The sequence below is a fragment of the Salminus brasiliensis genome, chromosome 5 (assembly GCF_030463535.1).
Source record: "Salminus brasiliensis chromosome 5, fSalBra1.hap2, whole genome shotgun sequence".
Taxonomy (NCBI): Eukaryota; Metazoa; Chordata; class Actinopteri; order Characiformes; family Bryconidae; genus Salminus; species Salminus brasiliensis.
Window position 1 is genome coordinate 28134421 of NC_132882.1, and position 13432 is coordinate 28147852.

Sequence of the window (13432 nt, forward strand, 5' to 3'; positions counted from 1 at the left end):
AATTTATATAGAAGGATCACAGGTGATGGCTGAACGGGGTACTCTAAGATTTTGTGTTGGTTTTGTGGATTCTGAAATGGACAGTCAGTTAACACACAAAATCCATCAAAATAAATGTTTTCCGGTCAGAAAAGTCATCTGCTCCAACTCGACTTGCTAGTTTCAGCTCCATTTTGGTGGTACCCTGACTTGTAATAGGGAGAATGGTGCCTCTGTCATTGCCACTCTACTCCACAGTAGTATCCATGCATAATTGTGTCTGATAACTCATCACTACGCTGGTAATGTATTACCACAAATGTATCCCTCAGAAAAAAAAGCCTCGATTCTGAAATAAATTAATTTGACAGATTTTCAAAAATTAATAAAAAAATGTTCTGCAGAAAAATACAGAGTATGACTGAGGAAAAAACACCTCTACCATAATGCTAATTTCTGCTAGCTCTCCTACTGGATTCTAAGCACTAAGCTAACAACGCTTGAAGCTCGTAAAACACATTAGCATTTAGATTTTTGCTGTTATTCAGTGGTTAGTTCAGTAAAGAGCCCTGCCATAAAGCTGCTGGTTTTCATTGCAGACATTTGGAGTGGAATCTGATTAGGCCGCTGCTTGCTGTGTGTTCCCTGTCGAGCCCCAGTGATGCATCTAGACTTGGACTTCCAGAAGACCAGTTGTGGTCAGACATGACTGGATGATTTCATCGTCATTTTCTGATTCTGCTGATGGTTAGTCTAAAGCTGGTGCTGGTCAGTCAGTGGGAGAGCTTAGTTGGCTGTATCTAAAGACCTTGGAAGCAAGTCTGTTCACTCTGTGACCATCTTTGCAATGCCATCGGGCAGTTTAGTGTCCAGTCATACGAGACCAGGCTCCTCTGCATGGTTTCTCCTGTTTTTGTTTGTTTGTTTTTGGAGAATTTAACCCTTTTGTTTCCAAATGAAACTCAACAACAAAGAAAGAGTAGTACTTCAGTACTTATAATCATGATTCCATTAAATAAAAAAACAGAAATCATTTATTTTAGTTCTCAAAAATCAGAAATCCATCTCCCTCAGGATTCCCCGTGGATGTTTATTCAGAATCCAGTGACTTGTGTGTCCAGTCATCAGGTTTCCTGTTCTTTTCTAATGATGGTTTGAAGTTTTTCTGCACCACATGTAGAGTTAAGCAAAAGTGTTCTCGACTTTATTCTCTAGGAGGAGTGGAAATGTAAGAATTTATTGGACACACTGGCGTGCAACAGACGTGTTTGGGCGTTTTGGATCTTGGAGAACTCCAATGGGTTCACTGTTTCACGTTTCAGTACATACTCATATGGAGGCATATGCATCTTGCATGTGTGAAAACTGGGGTAGGGATGATGCTTTTTGCACTTCCATGTGTGAGAGAGAGAAGGAGAAGGAGAAAAAGGCGCGAGGCAGGAGCCCACCAGCTGGGCTTAAAATCAAGAAGCACAGAAATTGTTTATCGGCCGCCAAAAGTAATTAATCCTTCTTCTCTGCAAAAATTGATGTGATTATTTGATCACGTGGCAGAACTAATCTGGTGTACTGTCTCCTGCATGGTGCAAGCCTTCTAGAACCCCTCCTCTACCACCTTCAGTTCATTTCTAACCTGCTCCCTCAGGGACACCACCACAGGAGATGCTTCTCGACGATCTATATTCTCTGTCATTCATGTGCAGTGGCATGCAAACGTTTGGGCACCACTGGTCATAATATCTGTTACTGTGGATAGTGAAAAAGGGTCATTTTTCCTTGCAGACGGTTTGTAGGATCCTGGTGCCATCTTGCGTCCCCTTATCTTTTAAGATTGGGGGACTGTGAGGACCATGGCAAAACCTTCAGCTTGTATCTCCTGAGGTTGTTCATTAACTGATACAAATCCCAATGAGCCCAGCTCTACAACTTGTTTTACCTTTTGTATTGACAGAGGCAGAGTAGGTAAATTATGGTGGGCAGGCCTGAGCTGTTAAAAAAAAAAGTTAATAGAGTAGAGTAGAGCTACAATCAGAATATGGCTGGATGGAATTGAAGTGTTAGACTATGTGTGTATTTGTATATATGGGTATGTTTGTGGTAGTTTGATGGGATGAGACGGGAGTGGGTGGATGTTAAAAGGGATAGCATAGTACTGTTTGTTGTAATTTTGTATATTTTATCTATAAAAAAGAAATAAAAAGTAAAGAAAAGGTAAAACGTTCATTACAAAAAAGCCAAGGTTGAAGAGAGCTTTTAAGAAGGGGGTTGGGATTACAGTGATATTTTTCAAAACCTATACTTCAATAAACAGTTTGTACAATATTTAAATGTACTTTTATTACATTGAATTTGTCTGGTATATAGCTTATACACAGTCATGCAGCAATTAAACTATCCAAATCTGCAATCTGCCAATCTGTCGTCATTCAAAACAAGGCTAGAATGAAATAATCTCCAAGGATCTACATGGAATTGAATGAAAGGAAGCATCATTTAGCATTGTATGTCAGTAACAGCTTCTTTGTATAGAGACCCAGCAGTATTTTGACCACTAAACCATGCTAAAATGTGTGCACATTGCACTTCTAGCTGGTAGTCAGAGCGGTCAGATGACCAGAGCTTGGCGCTTCTAGTATTAACTTTATTCCTTTTGAAAATCAGGTCATCTTTTTAATTCACATTAACAGATATTTTGACCAGGGCTGCCCAAACATATGTGGGTGAGTTTATGCAGTTCATATTGATATATTTTCTTTAGCCCCTTTAATTATATTGGTTTGGGGAGCCCATTCAAAACCCAGTATACCCATCAGTACACCCCAGTGTTATTCTGAAAGAACAGTTCTCTGATTAGTGTGTACTGTGCTGTACAAAGTTCACCCTGGTGTGATTGTAAAAGAGAAAAACAGAAGATAACAGAACCCAGTTTCCCCAAAGCATCTTTATGATCACCTTAAATTGGTAGAGAGAGTGTTCAGTGGGATTCTTGCTTGACCATTTCGGAAGGTACTTTTGAGCGGCCCAACAATGAACTATCAAAATAAGCAATGTCAGGTTTGGTGCAGTGCTCAGGGAAGCATGTCTTCGTTCTTTTTGTTCCTTTTGTTGTATTTATACTAACGTGAACCTGAGCCCACAGTAAAACTCACTGGGATTGGTTAGGGGGCTCATTTCCATATTGCAGCCTTCTTTATTAACAATATTACAAAGGATATTGTTATAGTGATCAAGCATCATGTTGTGCAGTCCCGTCAAGTACCGTAAATTGTTAAAAGCTGAACACAAATACCTTTGATGATATTTCTCCAGGACACCTTTTAAGGCTAACTCAGACTCTCAGGCTGGAGCTGAGGTCATGTAAATGCTAGAGGATGACATTTGAGGGTGTGTGTGTGTGTGTGTGTGTATGTGTATGTGCCATGCTGGTGGTGATGTGGGTGATGATATCACTAAAGCCGCTAAAGACTGACACCCAGACATCCCCACGTTAGCTGAGCACATGCTGCCTGGAGGGCACAAACATGCTCTCGATGTATTATTTAACCTTTTCAACAACATCTCACACGTTTCGCCCTGCTCCTGCTCCACACTGGATAATTGGGTAATCCAATATGTAGAAGGGAAGATAGCGCTGTCTATTTAAAGCCATGATTACTGTCATTGTTTCACAAGGGATTTAATTAATGCTGGCACATAGACACTCACTCTTAGGCCGAATATGAGAATGTCTTGTGTATGCTCACACTTGTGCGCACACACACACACACACACACGGAAGTGTTGGGGTTAAATCGTGTCACAGATGCCCCCCGTCCTTTCACACCTCTCCTGTGCTGCTAATGAATGCTGTTTGACATGGAGACCCTGTTAACCACGCTAGGCGGCACATCCTCCTCTTCGATTCGCACACACCAAACCCCACAACTTTTACAGGTCAGATACATTAGAACCACCAGCCGCAGGCCTCAACATTTCACACTGTCCCATTTCTGAATTTATCTGCTATAAGTTCAGCAGCACTGCCGGTCAGCAGTTTGGAGCCACTTTGCCCTTGTATTGAAAGGTGTTTAAAGGTGGTCTTTATTCTGTATTTTACTTTACAAAGCCAAGTCACTGCCTGGATGGGGTTTTTCAAGCCTATTTACAAGCCTGTTATTTGGACACACTGATTTTTTTAATCTGATTAGATCTGATTGGCTGCTTTATACTGAGGCACTATGATGGCCCACATGGAATTAACATAGCTAAAGAGAGATGATAAAGCTGGTTGGCTAGAGTTAGCTTTTAGCCTAGTACAGATTAGCCTGTCGCTTCTTCAGACCGCACTTTTAACATTTACAACCTTGTTATTTGGACTTGTTTGGGGTGAAAAATGTCTGGATGTTTTTTTTTCCAAGCCCAATTACAAGCCTGTTATTTGGACTTAAGAATTAAACACGCTGATTTTTCTTTCATGGTAAGATCATGAGTAATTTGATGAGCTCTGATATGATCGGCTGCTTTATACTGAGGCACCGTGATGGCTCACATGGATATAACATGATATTTATGGATATAACATATATACATATAACATAGCTCAGCATTGCATTGCATAGCATAGCTTTGTTTCCAGCACTCAACAAGAACATTGTACCTGTAATTATTCCCAAATTGTACTGGATAGCACAGAGCATCACAGTGTGTGGTTAGTTTGCTAAAGATAGATGATGAATTTGTAGCCTAGCACAAATTAGTCTTTCACTTCTTCACACTACGCTTTTAACTCCCCCCTTCCCTAGATCAGGCCTCAGGCAGGATGTCTAGCAGTCTGGTGGTGATCTGCTGCTCTCCAGTGTTAGCGAAGCACAGTTATGCCGTAGATTGTCTGTCTCAGAGCCGTAACATGGCTGACCCTGCACTCTGGCCCAGCTTTCTTAGCTGGAATTTACAAATCGAAGTATCTCATTGCATTGTGTATGGAATGCTATGACCACTGGCCTATTAGTGGGATTAGCCACCCTTGGCTCAGATGACATTAGCAAGATCGTCCATTGTTCTGGACCACTCGCCATCACCCTTGTTGCCCTCTGGCATCAGTGGCCCATGGGGCACCACTGTTATGCTATTCTCGGTACACAGCTCTTGAAGATCCCACAAAGTTACTGATTTTCGAGATTTTAACATCCTTTGGGACAGGTTTTGCTGCATGTATAAGTAAGCGAGCACACTAGTCAGTTGCAGCATAGTTGACTGATGTCCAACATCAACGAGTGTTAGAGAGCAATTGACATGGCATTGTGCTATATATATATATATATATATATATATATATATATATATATATATATATATATACACACACTGTTTGTTCCATACCGGCCATCACAAATCTACAGTATAACCTTTTTTGTTTCATGCAGACTCCTAAACTTGTCCTTTCCTGAGAACCCAGAGGAAGCACCAGAATGTCGTATGGATCCATTGATGGTGGCTCTTTTGGCAGCAGAAACCCATTTGGTGGGCCCACAAGGCAGGGCTACCAGCCAGTAGGTAAAGACCCATTTACCTCCCAATTCTCACGGTGTAATCTAACCACACTGAGTGTCTGCAGCAACATGAGCTTATGCCATACTATTTATCATCATGCATTGTTCACCAAAATACCATAAATCATCTGACAAAGACAAAGAGCAATTCTCCACTCATTTGCAGAAAGGCATTGCATTTGGTGTTTTCTCTCCATAAATCATTATGCAACTAATCTGCCATATGGCTTATTATTTTTTTTTTTATGTCTTCTTTAGCAGATTCAAACATGTTTGGTAACTGTGTGACAGGTTGTTGTGAACACAGTGACAGTCTAAAGTCATGGTTCTGTTTGAGTGCTAGTATAAAGTCAGAAGGCCAAGTAAGCACACCGGTCATTTTAACGCTAGTAATGACCAGAACTGCGGAGTCCTGCTTTAAAAGACTTTAGTTTATTTGCTATTAATTAGTTTTAGTTTAGTATTACTTGTTATTTAGATTTGTATCAGCGAGATTAGAACTAGATCAGTACTAGACTAGATTGATAATAGACTAGACTGGTAATATACAATGCTAGACTTTTAATATTAGATTAATACTAGACTACACTAAACTAGACTGGTAATAGCCTACACTGTACAGGGCTAGACTTTTAATATTAGATTAGTATTAGGCTACACTGAACTAGACTGGTAATAGACTACACTATACAGGGCTAGACATTTAATATTAGATTAGTACTAGACTGATAAAAGACTAGACTGGTAAAAGACTATGCTAGACATTTAATGCTAGATTAGTACTAGACTACACTAAACTAGACTGGTAATTGGCCAAACAGGTAATAGACTACACTATACAAGGCTAGAGTTTTAATACTAGATTAGTATTAGGCTACACTGAACTAGACTGGTAGTAGACTAGACTGGTACCAGACTACACTAAACAGGGCTAGAGTTTTTAATACTAGATTGGTACTAGACTACATTGAACTAGACTGATAATAGACTAGACTGGTAAAAGACTAAACTTAGACTTAACATTGCTACTTCTAATAGTAGATTAGAACTAGACTAAACTAATTTAACTAAACACTGTTATCAAACTTAATCTGTAATTTTATTTTAATATTATTAAATATTTATTAGCATTATTATTATTATTATTATTATTTAATACATTCAGTTCAGATAATAGTTTTTTCTACAGTGTAATTAAAACGATTGTTTACATCTACTTTCTCTAAAGCTTGGTTCTATCTGCAGATACAAATGTTTGCAGAGTTCTGCGTTTATATAAGGGAGAATTTTTAGAACATGTTATAAGAAATGTGCTGACGGGGCCAGGGGTGGGGTGCAGATAACTTGAGGCCAACAATCTGTCAATCAACTACAGAATGTTGTGTGGAAAAAAAGAGTCATTTTCTTAAGTGTTAAGATACATAATATATTTCATATGCATACATTTATACACACACGCACACAAAATATACTCTACTGCATCCTGACTGAGTGCAGACCACAGCACTGAATCCAGCAGCGTTTATACTTAATGCACATGTTGTCATCTGTCTGCAGAATGTTTCTTTCTCTGTGGAGTGAGCTACGTTCCAGCAAGCTCAATGAGTCATTGTCATAGAAAACACTTAACAGCCCGAGGACCGAACCTGATGTTCTTTCTGATGCTTTAGAAATGAAACCCCACTTATGCAATTCCTTGTTTCTTCTTGGTTCTGTAAATTTTTTTAAATATTTCGGGGCCACATGATTTTCTGAGGTTGTGATTGAACACACAAACTGCACAACAGGAAACAAAGGGAAATCTAATGAAACACTGCTTGACAGACCTCTGATCTGAGAACTGTCTGGGTTTGCTTGATTGACATCCCTCTGTCCAACAGTACTAACGTGCTAGACAGTAATAAGTAAATAAATAAACAAGCTCTACGCATAAAGGTGGTGCTGTAGACCCCGCTGTGTCCGTCACTCTCTTAAACACTGTCCAGCTTTTATGTGCCAACACCTAAGAGAAGGTAGAAGAAAGATGCTTATTCATCTTTTCCAGGGAATACACACACACACAGAAGGTTGGCATGTGTTGCGACCTGGTCAAGCGTCAAGCCATAGCCCTAGTAACCCGAGAGTGGGCTCTCTTTCTCTAGACCTGCTGCCAGAACCAAACACCAGAGACCATATGATTGCAGGTCTTCAAATCTGGACCTGCAATCCAAGGTCCAAGGTCCAGATTTGAAGACCTCAAGGTCCAGATTTGAAGACACCTGTTCTAGGGCCAAATAACAGGGTTGTAAATGGGTGTGCCCAACCACATCTAGGCATTATTCATCCCAACGAAATGTATGTACATTTTATGTAGACATCAGAGAACAATATAAATATTCAGAATAAAAAAAACATTATTTGGCCCCTTTAAAACACTTAACATCATGATGTAAAATACTGGATGGAATAAAAATCCAGGGATGGGCTTGATGCCAAATAAAAATGAACAGAACAACTGATCAGTTTGCCATTAAGAAGAGTTTAACACTGCTAGCAAAGCTAGCGACTGGAAGTGAAGAGGGTTGGCCTGGACAAGTGTTTATTTCAGTGTTCATTTGATTTGAAAGGAGAAGAGCCCTGAACCTCTGTGCCTCTGCTCATGCTTTTTTTAGCCTTCTTTATAGTGGAGAGTCATAGGACTGCCACAGAACCGCAAGAAAAACGAAACACGCAAACCTGCAGCAGAAGACCCAAAAAATAACATTGCACCTCCACTTTAAGAATAAACATCCATTATATGTATGTCAGAATGACCGGCAATTGCCATCATGTTACAATAGAGGCTCTCAGAGATGACAGACAAATGCAGTCTCATTGATGCATGCTAGGGTAGCTGTTTATGGGGCTTACTATGTACATGCATATCGTGTGCCCACAAGAACAAGACGAACATAATTAGGAAGAAAATGTGGGTTTAGGTTGCAAGAGACATTTAAAGGCCAGCTACATAGGCACTGCTAATGCCATTAACCGTTTAAGACAAAGGGAAACTAAAGGTTCAGTAACAAAGAGGAGCTGCCTTAAAATAATTAGAGGAGTAATTTCCTACTGAAACATTTTACAGAGCCTAATTTTGCTCTGGCTAGAAATAGAGAGTTTTGGAGAATAATAACATGGGCTGTGAGCACATATAACAGTCACAGGGAGGCTTTAACTGCTTCCTGCAACACAAGACAGAGGAAGATCCACATGAAAAACAGCCACTGCTGGTAGACAGCACTAGAATAAATCGAGCAAAATACCCTCACCGAGCATTTTATGTACTACTCACTAATAAGTGCAAATATTGTGTAGGAATTCTCTTTGCTCTGTAAACAGCCTCAATTCTTCATGGCATAGCCTTCACAATATTGAAAATGTTCCTATGAGATTCCGGTCCATGTTGAACCGAAGAGCTCTTTAAACTGATTCTTCATTAAGCAGATCAACATGCTGTTTTTTTTTTCTCTAATTTTGGCCATTTGCACAATTTCTTTCTGAAATTCATGCAAGGATTAATGATGTATGTATGGCAATGTATGTAAGGCAATTGGTGGCAATGATATATGTCAGTGGAAACCGAGAGACAGTGCTCCTTGTTGTCCCTTTGCAGATTGCAGGAAGTGCAACAGGCCCCCGGTAGGACTTAAACTGACTGCAGTGGGTTATGACAAAGCTCACTACCAGATGAAAACTTGAAGGGTCATTAAAGGAGGGAGGGAAGAATCTGTGCTTTGAAGGAAACTTGTTGGTGGATGGAAACCCGTTGGACAGTGCCATATTAAATTAGAGCAAAACAGCAAGAGCCAAAATCACATTACTGTAAAACTCCCACACTGGAATGTGTAAGGCAAATATTTAGCGAACTTCACAAAACATGACCCAAGAAAAAGCACACGAGACATCATCCTCCGGGAGTAAATGACTGGGCAAGCTAGAGAGAGAGAGAGAGAGAGAGAGAGAGAGCGCGCGAGAGGAAGAGAGAGATTAGGTTTGAGTTGAGGTAGAGCTCTTGGCTGCTGCCTGTCCCAGAGGAGCGCCGAGCGAGTGCTGCAGCTCCAGTCATTAGAGACAGCTCTTTGATCACAGGCGGACCTGCGCTCAGGAGCCTGTCAGCTTTCGCTGTGTATCGGCGCTCTCGCGTCAGCCCGGCTGAAGAGGGGCTCAGAAGATGATCAAAGCTGAGGTTAAGTCTCTAATGGAGTTGTCAGTCGAGCTAATCTTTCTCCTCCTCCCTCCTGCCAAGGCTTTCAGCTTCTTCCAGCATATGCATTCTCTCTCTCTCTCTCTCACTCTCTCTCATTGTATCTCTCTCTCACTCGCCCTCCTGAGCACTTTCTTTCTGTATCTCTTTTCTTTGTCTTTTTCTGTCTGTCTGTCTGTCTGTCTTTTCCCTTTTTGGGAGAAGTCTCTCATTGAGCTTCATGTGGATGACATTTATGACATGGGGCGATCCACTGGCCTCTGCTCATTGGAGGGTTCATTGCAGTCTGTGTTTTACTCAACGTGGACGTATATACTGACACTGACAGTCCATTGCAGGGCCCAGCTGACCTAATATAAAATTACACTACGAATGCAGAGAAGGTACCCATTATATCAAATGTAAATTGTAATGTCAGAATAATGCCAGTGTATGTATTGGTTGGAGTAGCGCAGTGGGTAACAACACTGCCTGTAACACTGGCAGACTAGGGTTCTGGCAACACGCCACACTATACTAACAAAGGCTGGTTCATATCCAGGCTGCCTTGTTCAGTGCGCCACCGACCCTGGGACTGTACACTTTGTGGCCAAAGTTGTTCAAACACGAGGCTGGAAGCTGCTCTTTACCACACAGTACAATCGAGGAACAAAGGAAACAGACCCCAGGATTAATATGTAAAATAATATTATATATATAATTGAAAGTGAATTTACATGGTCATTACATTTCTTCAGAAATCACATAGTATTTGATACTACTGTAGAATTTAATTTTTTTATGCCTCATAATACTTAACATATTAAACATATTCAAGCACCGTGAAGCAGGTTGTTAGAGGAGTATCTTAATGATGTATGTCAGTCCTCCACACGGACTGGTAACCATTACATACATATCTCATATAATCCATACAAATGTATCATACAGAATAATATGATAATGTAAAAAGAAATAATAATAATAATAAAAAAAACTAAATTACAGAATAAAGCTAAGAATGCTGAGAAGCTCCGCCTCCTGGCACAGACCTCCCCATTAGCTGCCCCTTGTATCAAAAGCAAAAATGTCAAAATAATGCCTATTATTATAAGGCCAAAATAATGCCCCACCACTGTTCACTGTGGACACATGATGGCAGTCAATAAAGCACTGGTTAACTAAAACCATTGGAATCCGTTCACGTTTAGGCTCCTAAAACCAGCCTTTTGTCAGTCATGGGGTGACTGCCTGAGCCGAGCCACTATTGCCTGGTTATCAGAAAGCCCTGGACGCCACATACTGTGTGGGTCATTAACGAGGCTTGCTGCAGAGGCTTGCTGCAGAGGCTTACTCATATGGGGAACCTAATGAAGGGACGCTGAAGCTCCAGCAGGTTGTACACCGTGCCAAAGCTAGAACGTGCTCAGCAGCTGCACTTGTGTGATCCAGCCAAAGGACAGCAAAAGTGATATTGGGTGTCTTGCCTCACAGATAGAGGACAGCTTTCTCTCTCTCTCTCTCTCTCTCTCTCTCTCTCTCTCTCTCTCTCTCTCTCTCTCTCTCACACACACACACACACACACAAGTGCACACTCATACATAAACACTCAGCAGTGCTGCCTGTGAGACATGCTTGCCGCATGTGGAGAGCAGAGAGAGGGTTTTGTGTTTGCTCAGAGGAGCTGAGTGCATAAGGGATAATTCCCCACAGTGTGTTTGCTGATGGATTATTGAAGTGCCATGCCTATCGTGTCAGAGGTTAATCACTGCAGCCATGGCTGCCAGCTTGCTTTAAACATTAGGGGGCATTTTAAACACAGAATGTGGGGGTTGTTAGATTGCATCACACTGGAAATAATGTATGTGCTCAAAAAAAAAAAAAAAAGACAGATTAACAAGTGGAGTGTGCCATGTATCGACCATGAAATTCTGGGAATGTCTGACTTTGTGTTAACCCCTTAACACTCCAAGGCTTATTACACACTAAGGCGGATTACATGGTAACTACAGGGACTTCTGTACAAACTGGCGGGGCTGTTCTTTGGTAATGGACTAATATTTGGTAATAACACTTTGGGCCTGCTGGCGGTCCATAGGCTTCTTAAGGGGTTAAATAGGATAATGTGAGGTCTGGGATATTCTAAGAATATTATCTGGGAGATTGTGTCATATTTGAAGGATATGTCTGGATATTTTTGTCATGATAATGATCAATACAGTACTGGTTAACTAAAACGATTGGAATCTGTTACTAGTTAAATAATTATTAAATAATTAATGTCAATTAAGCTTTACTCCATTGTGTGCCTTATTTCAGTCATGTCACTCAGTTATGGCCACATTTCTTGATGATCAGAAGACTCTGGACACGACATACTGTGCAGGTCATTAACGAGGCTTGCTGCAGAGGCTTGCTCATAGGGAGTACCGAATGAAGGCATACTGAGGCTCCAGCAGGTTGTACAGAACTTTTTTAAGCTTATAAATGTGAACATCTACTCTTTAAATATTTATTCAGATGGGAAATAAAATGATTTATTCAGAAAATATGGGATGAGCGTCAGAGGAAAAACTTGCCTACTTGCCTTTAACCGATGGCTCAATTTTGATCAATGGCTTCAAATGTAGAAATTTGCACTGGCCACAAAATAAAAATATGAATTACTAAATACCAGTGAGATCATAGTTTGTGACTAGCCCATGTCCAAAAATACAGACAAATGGAGCCATGATGAATCTGCCTGGAAGTGAACACAGCTGTATATTTTCTCTCACATTAAGTCAAGAGGATGGTCAGAGAGGCAGAACTTTCTCCAGTGATCTTGCTTTGACATCTGCAGGAGCTGCTTGCATCCTGGTATCACAAAGTCACATAGCCAATAAACTATTTGAAGGTCTTGTCAGAAGGAAACCTCTAATATTAAAGGAGGTCCATCAACCTCTTAGCCCTCCATTTTTCAGAGCAATAAAAGGACAGCATTATTTTTTTATCCATTGTAACTCACCGGCAGTGCTCGTCAACTCTCAGGACAACGATTAAGACTTTTGCAGCTCTTGTGTGAACTTCAAACTCACACATTCTATTACTTGACCATTACCAGACCTCAACAGCAGCTATCTTTAGTATGTGATCATTTAATACAAGAGGTCACTCAGAACTCCAGGGGAAGTTTCACTTCTGAAAGCACAGCCAATCAGTTGAAAGTGTGAAGTTTCCACATGCTACCATCTCCCTGGCTCTTCTCGGTTTCTTTTGCACTCTTGAAACAACAACCAAAAAACAACGTTATCTACCAGCTCATCTGGGGTGGGACTCTTTATCTTTCGGGTAATGTGACTGCTGATGGCAGTGAGCAGAAACGTCTCCACTGTTCAGATCCAACCGCATGCCTCAAAACTCATTACATGACATTTCACCTTTCAGCAGGACAGGGATCCCAAAGCGTACTGCTAAAGCAAATTAGGAGTCTTTTCTGGACCAAAAAGTGGAATAGAGGTCAGCACCCTAATCTGAACATCACTGAGCATACATCTCTGTTGCTGAAGACAAAACTGACTGCAAAATGCCTCCATAAGCAGAAGAAAGATGGTTGTATATGACAGGCCTGAAAGAGCATCACAAGGGAAGATCCAGTGTGTAGTACTGTCTGTGGCTTGCTGCCTTCAGGCAGTCATATACTTTATGTATATAAAGTATATGATTTTTTATGTTTATTTATAC

General features: G+C 40.7%; 1 protein-coding gene across 2 annotated transcripts in view; it reads left to right on the forward strand.

The window, feature by feature from the left end:
- The window catches only part of tsnare1 (T-SNARE Domain Containing 1), a 196207-nt gene that overhangs the window by 31315 nt on the left and 151460 nt on the right, over nucleotides 1-13432 (forward strand). For both annotated transcript variants that reach the window (XM_072680070.1, XM_072680069.1), the window contains one exon: nucleotides 5382-5511. In XM_072680070.1, coding sequence (XP_072536171.1) covers nucleotides 5427-5511 — 85 coding nt within the window. In that variant the 5' untranslated portion in view covers nucleotides 5382-5426. The remainder of the gene's footprint in view (nucleotides 1-5381; nucleotides 5512-13432) is intronic.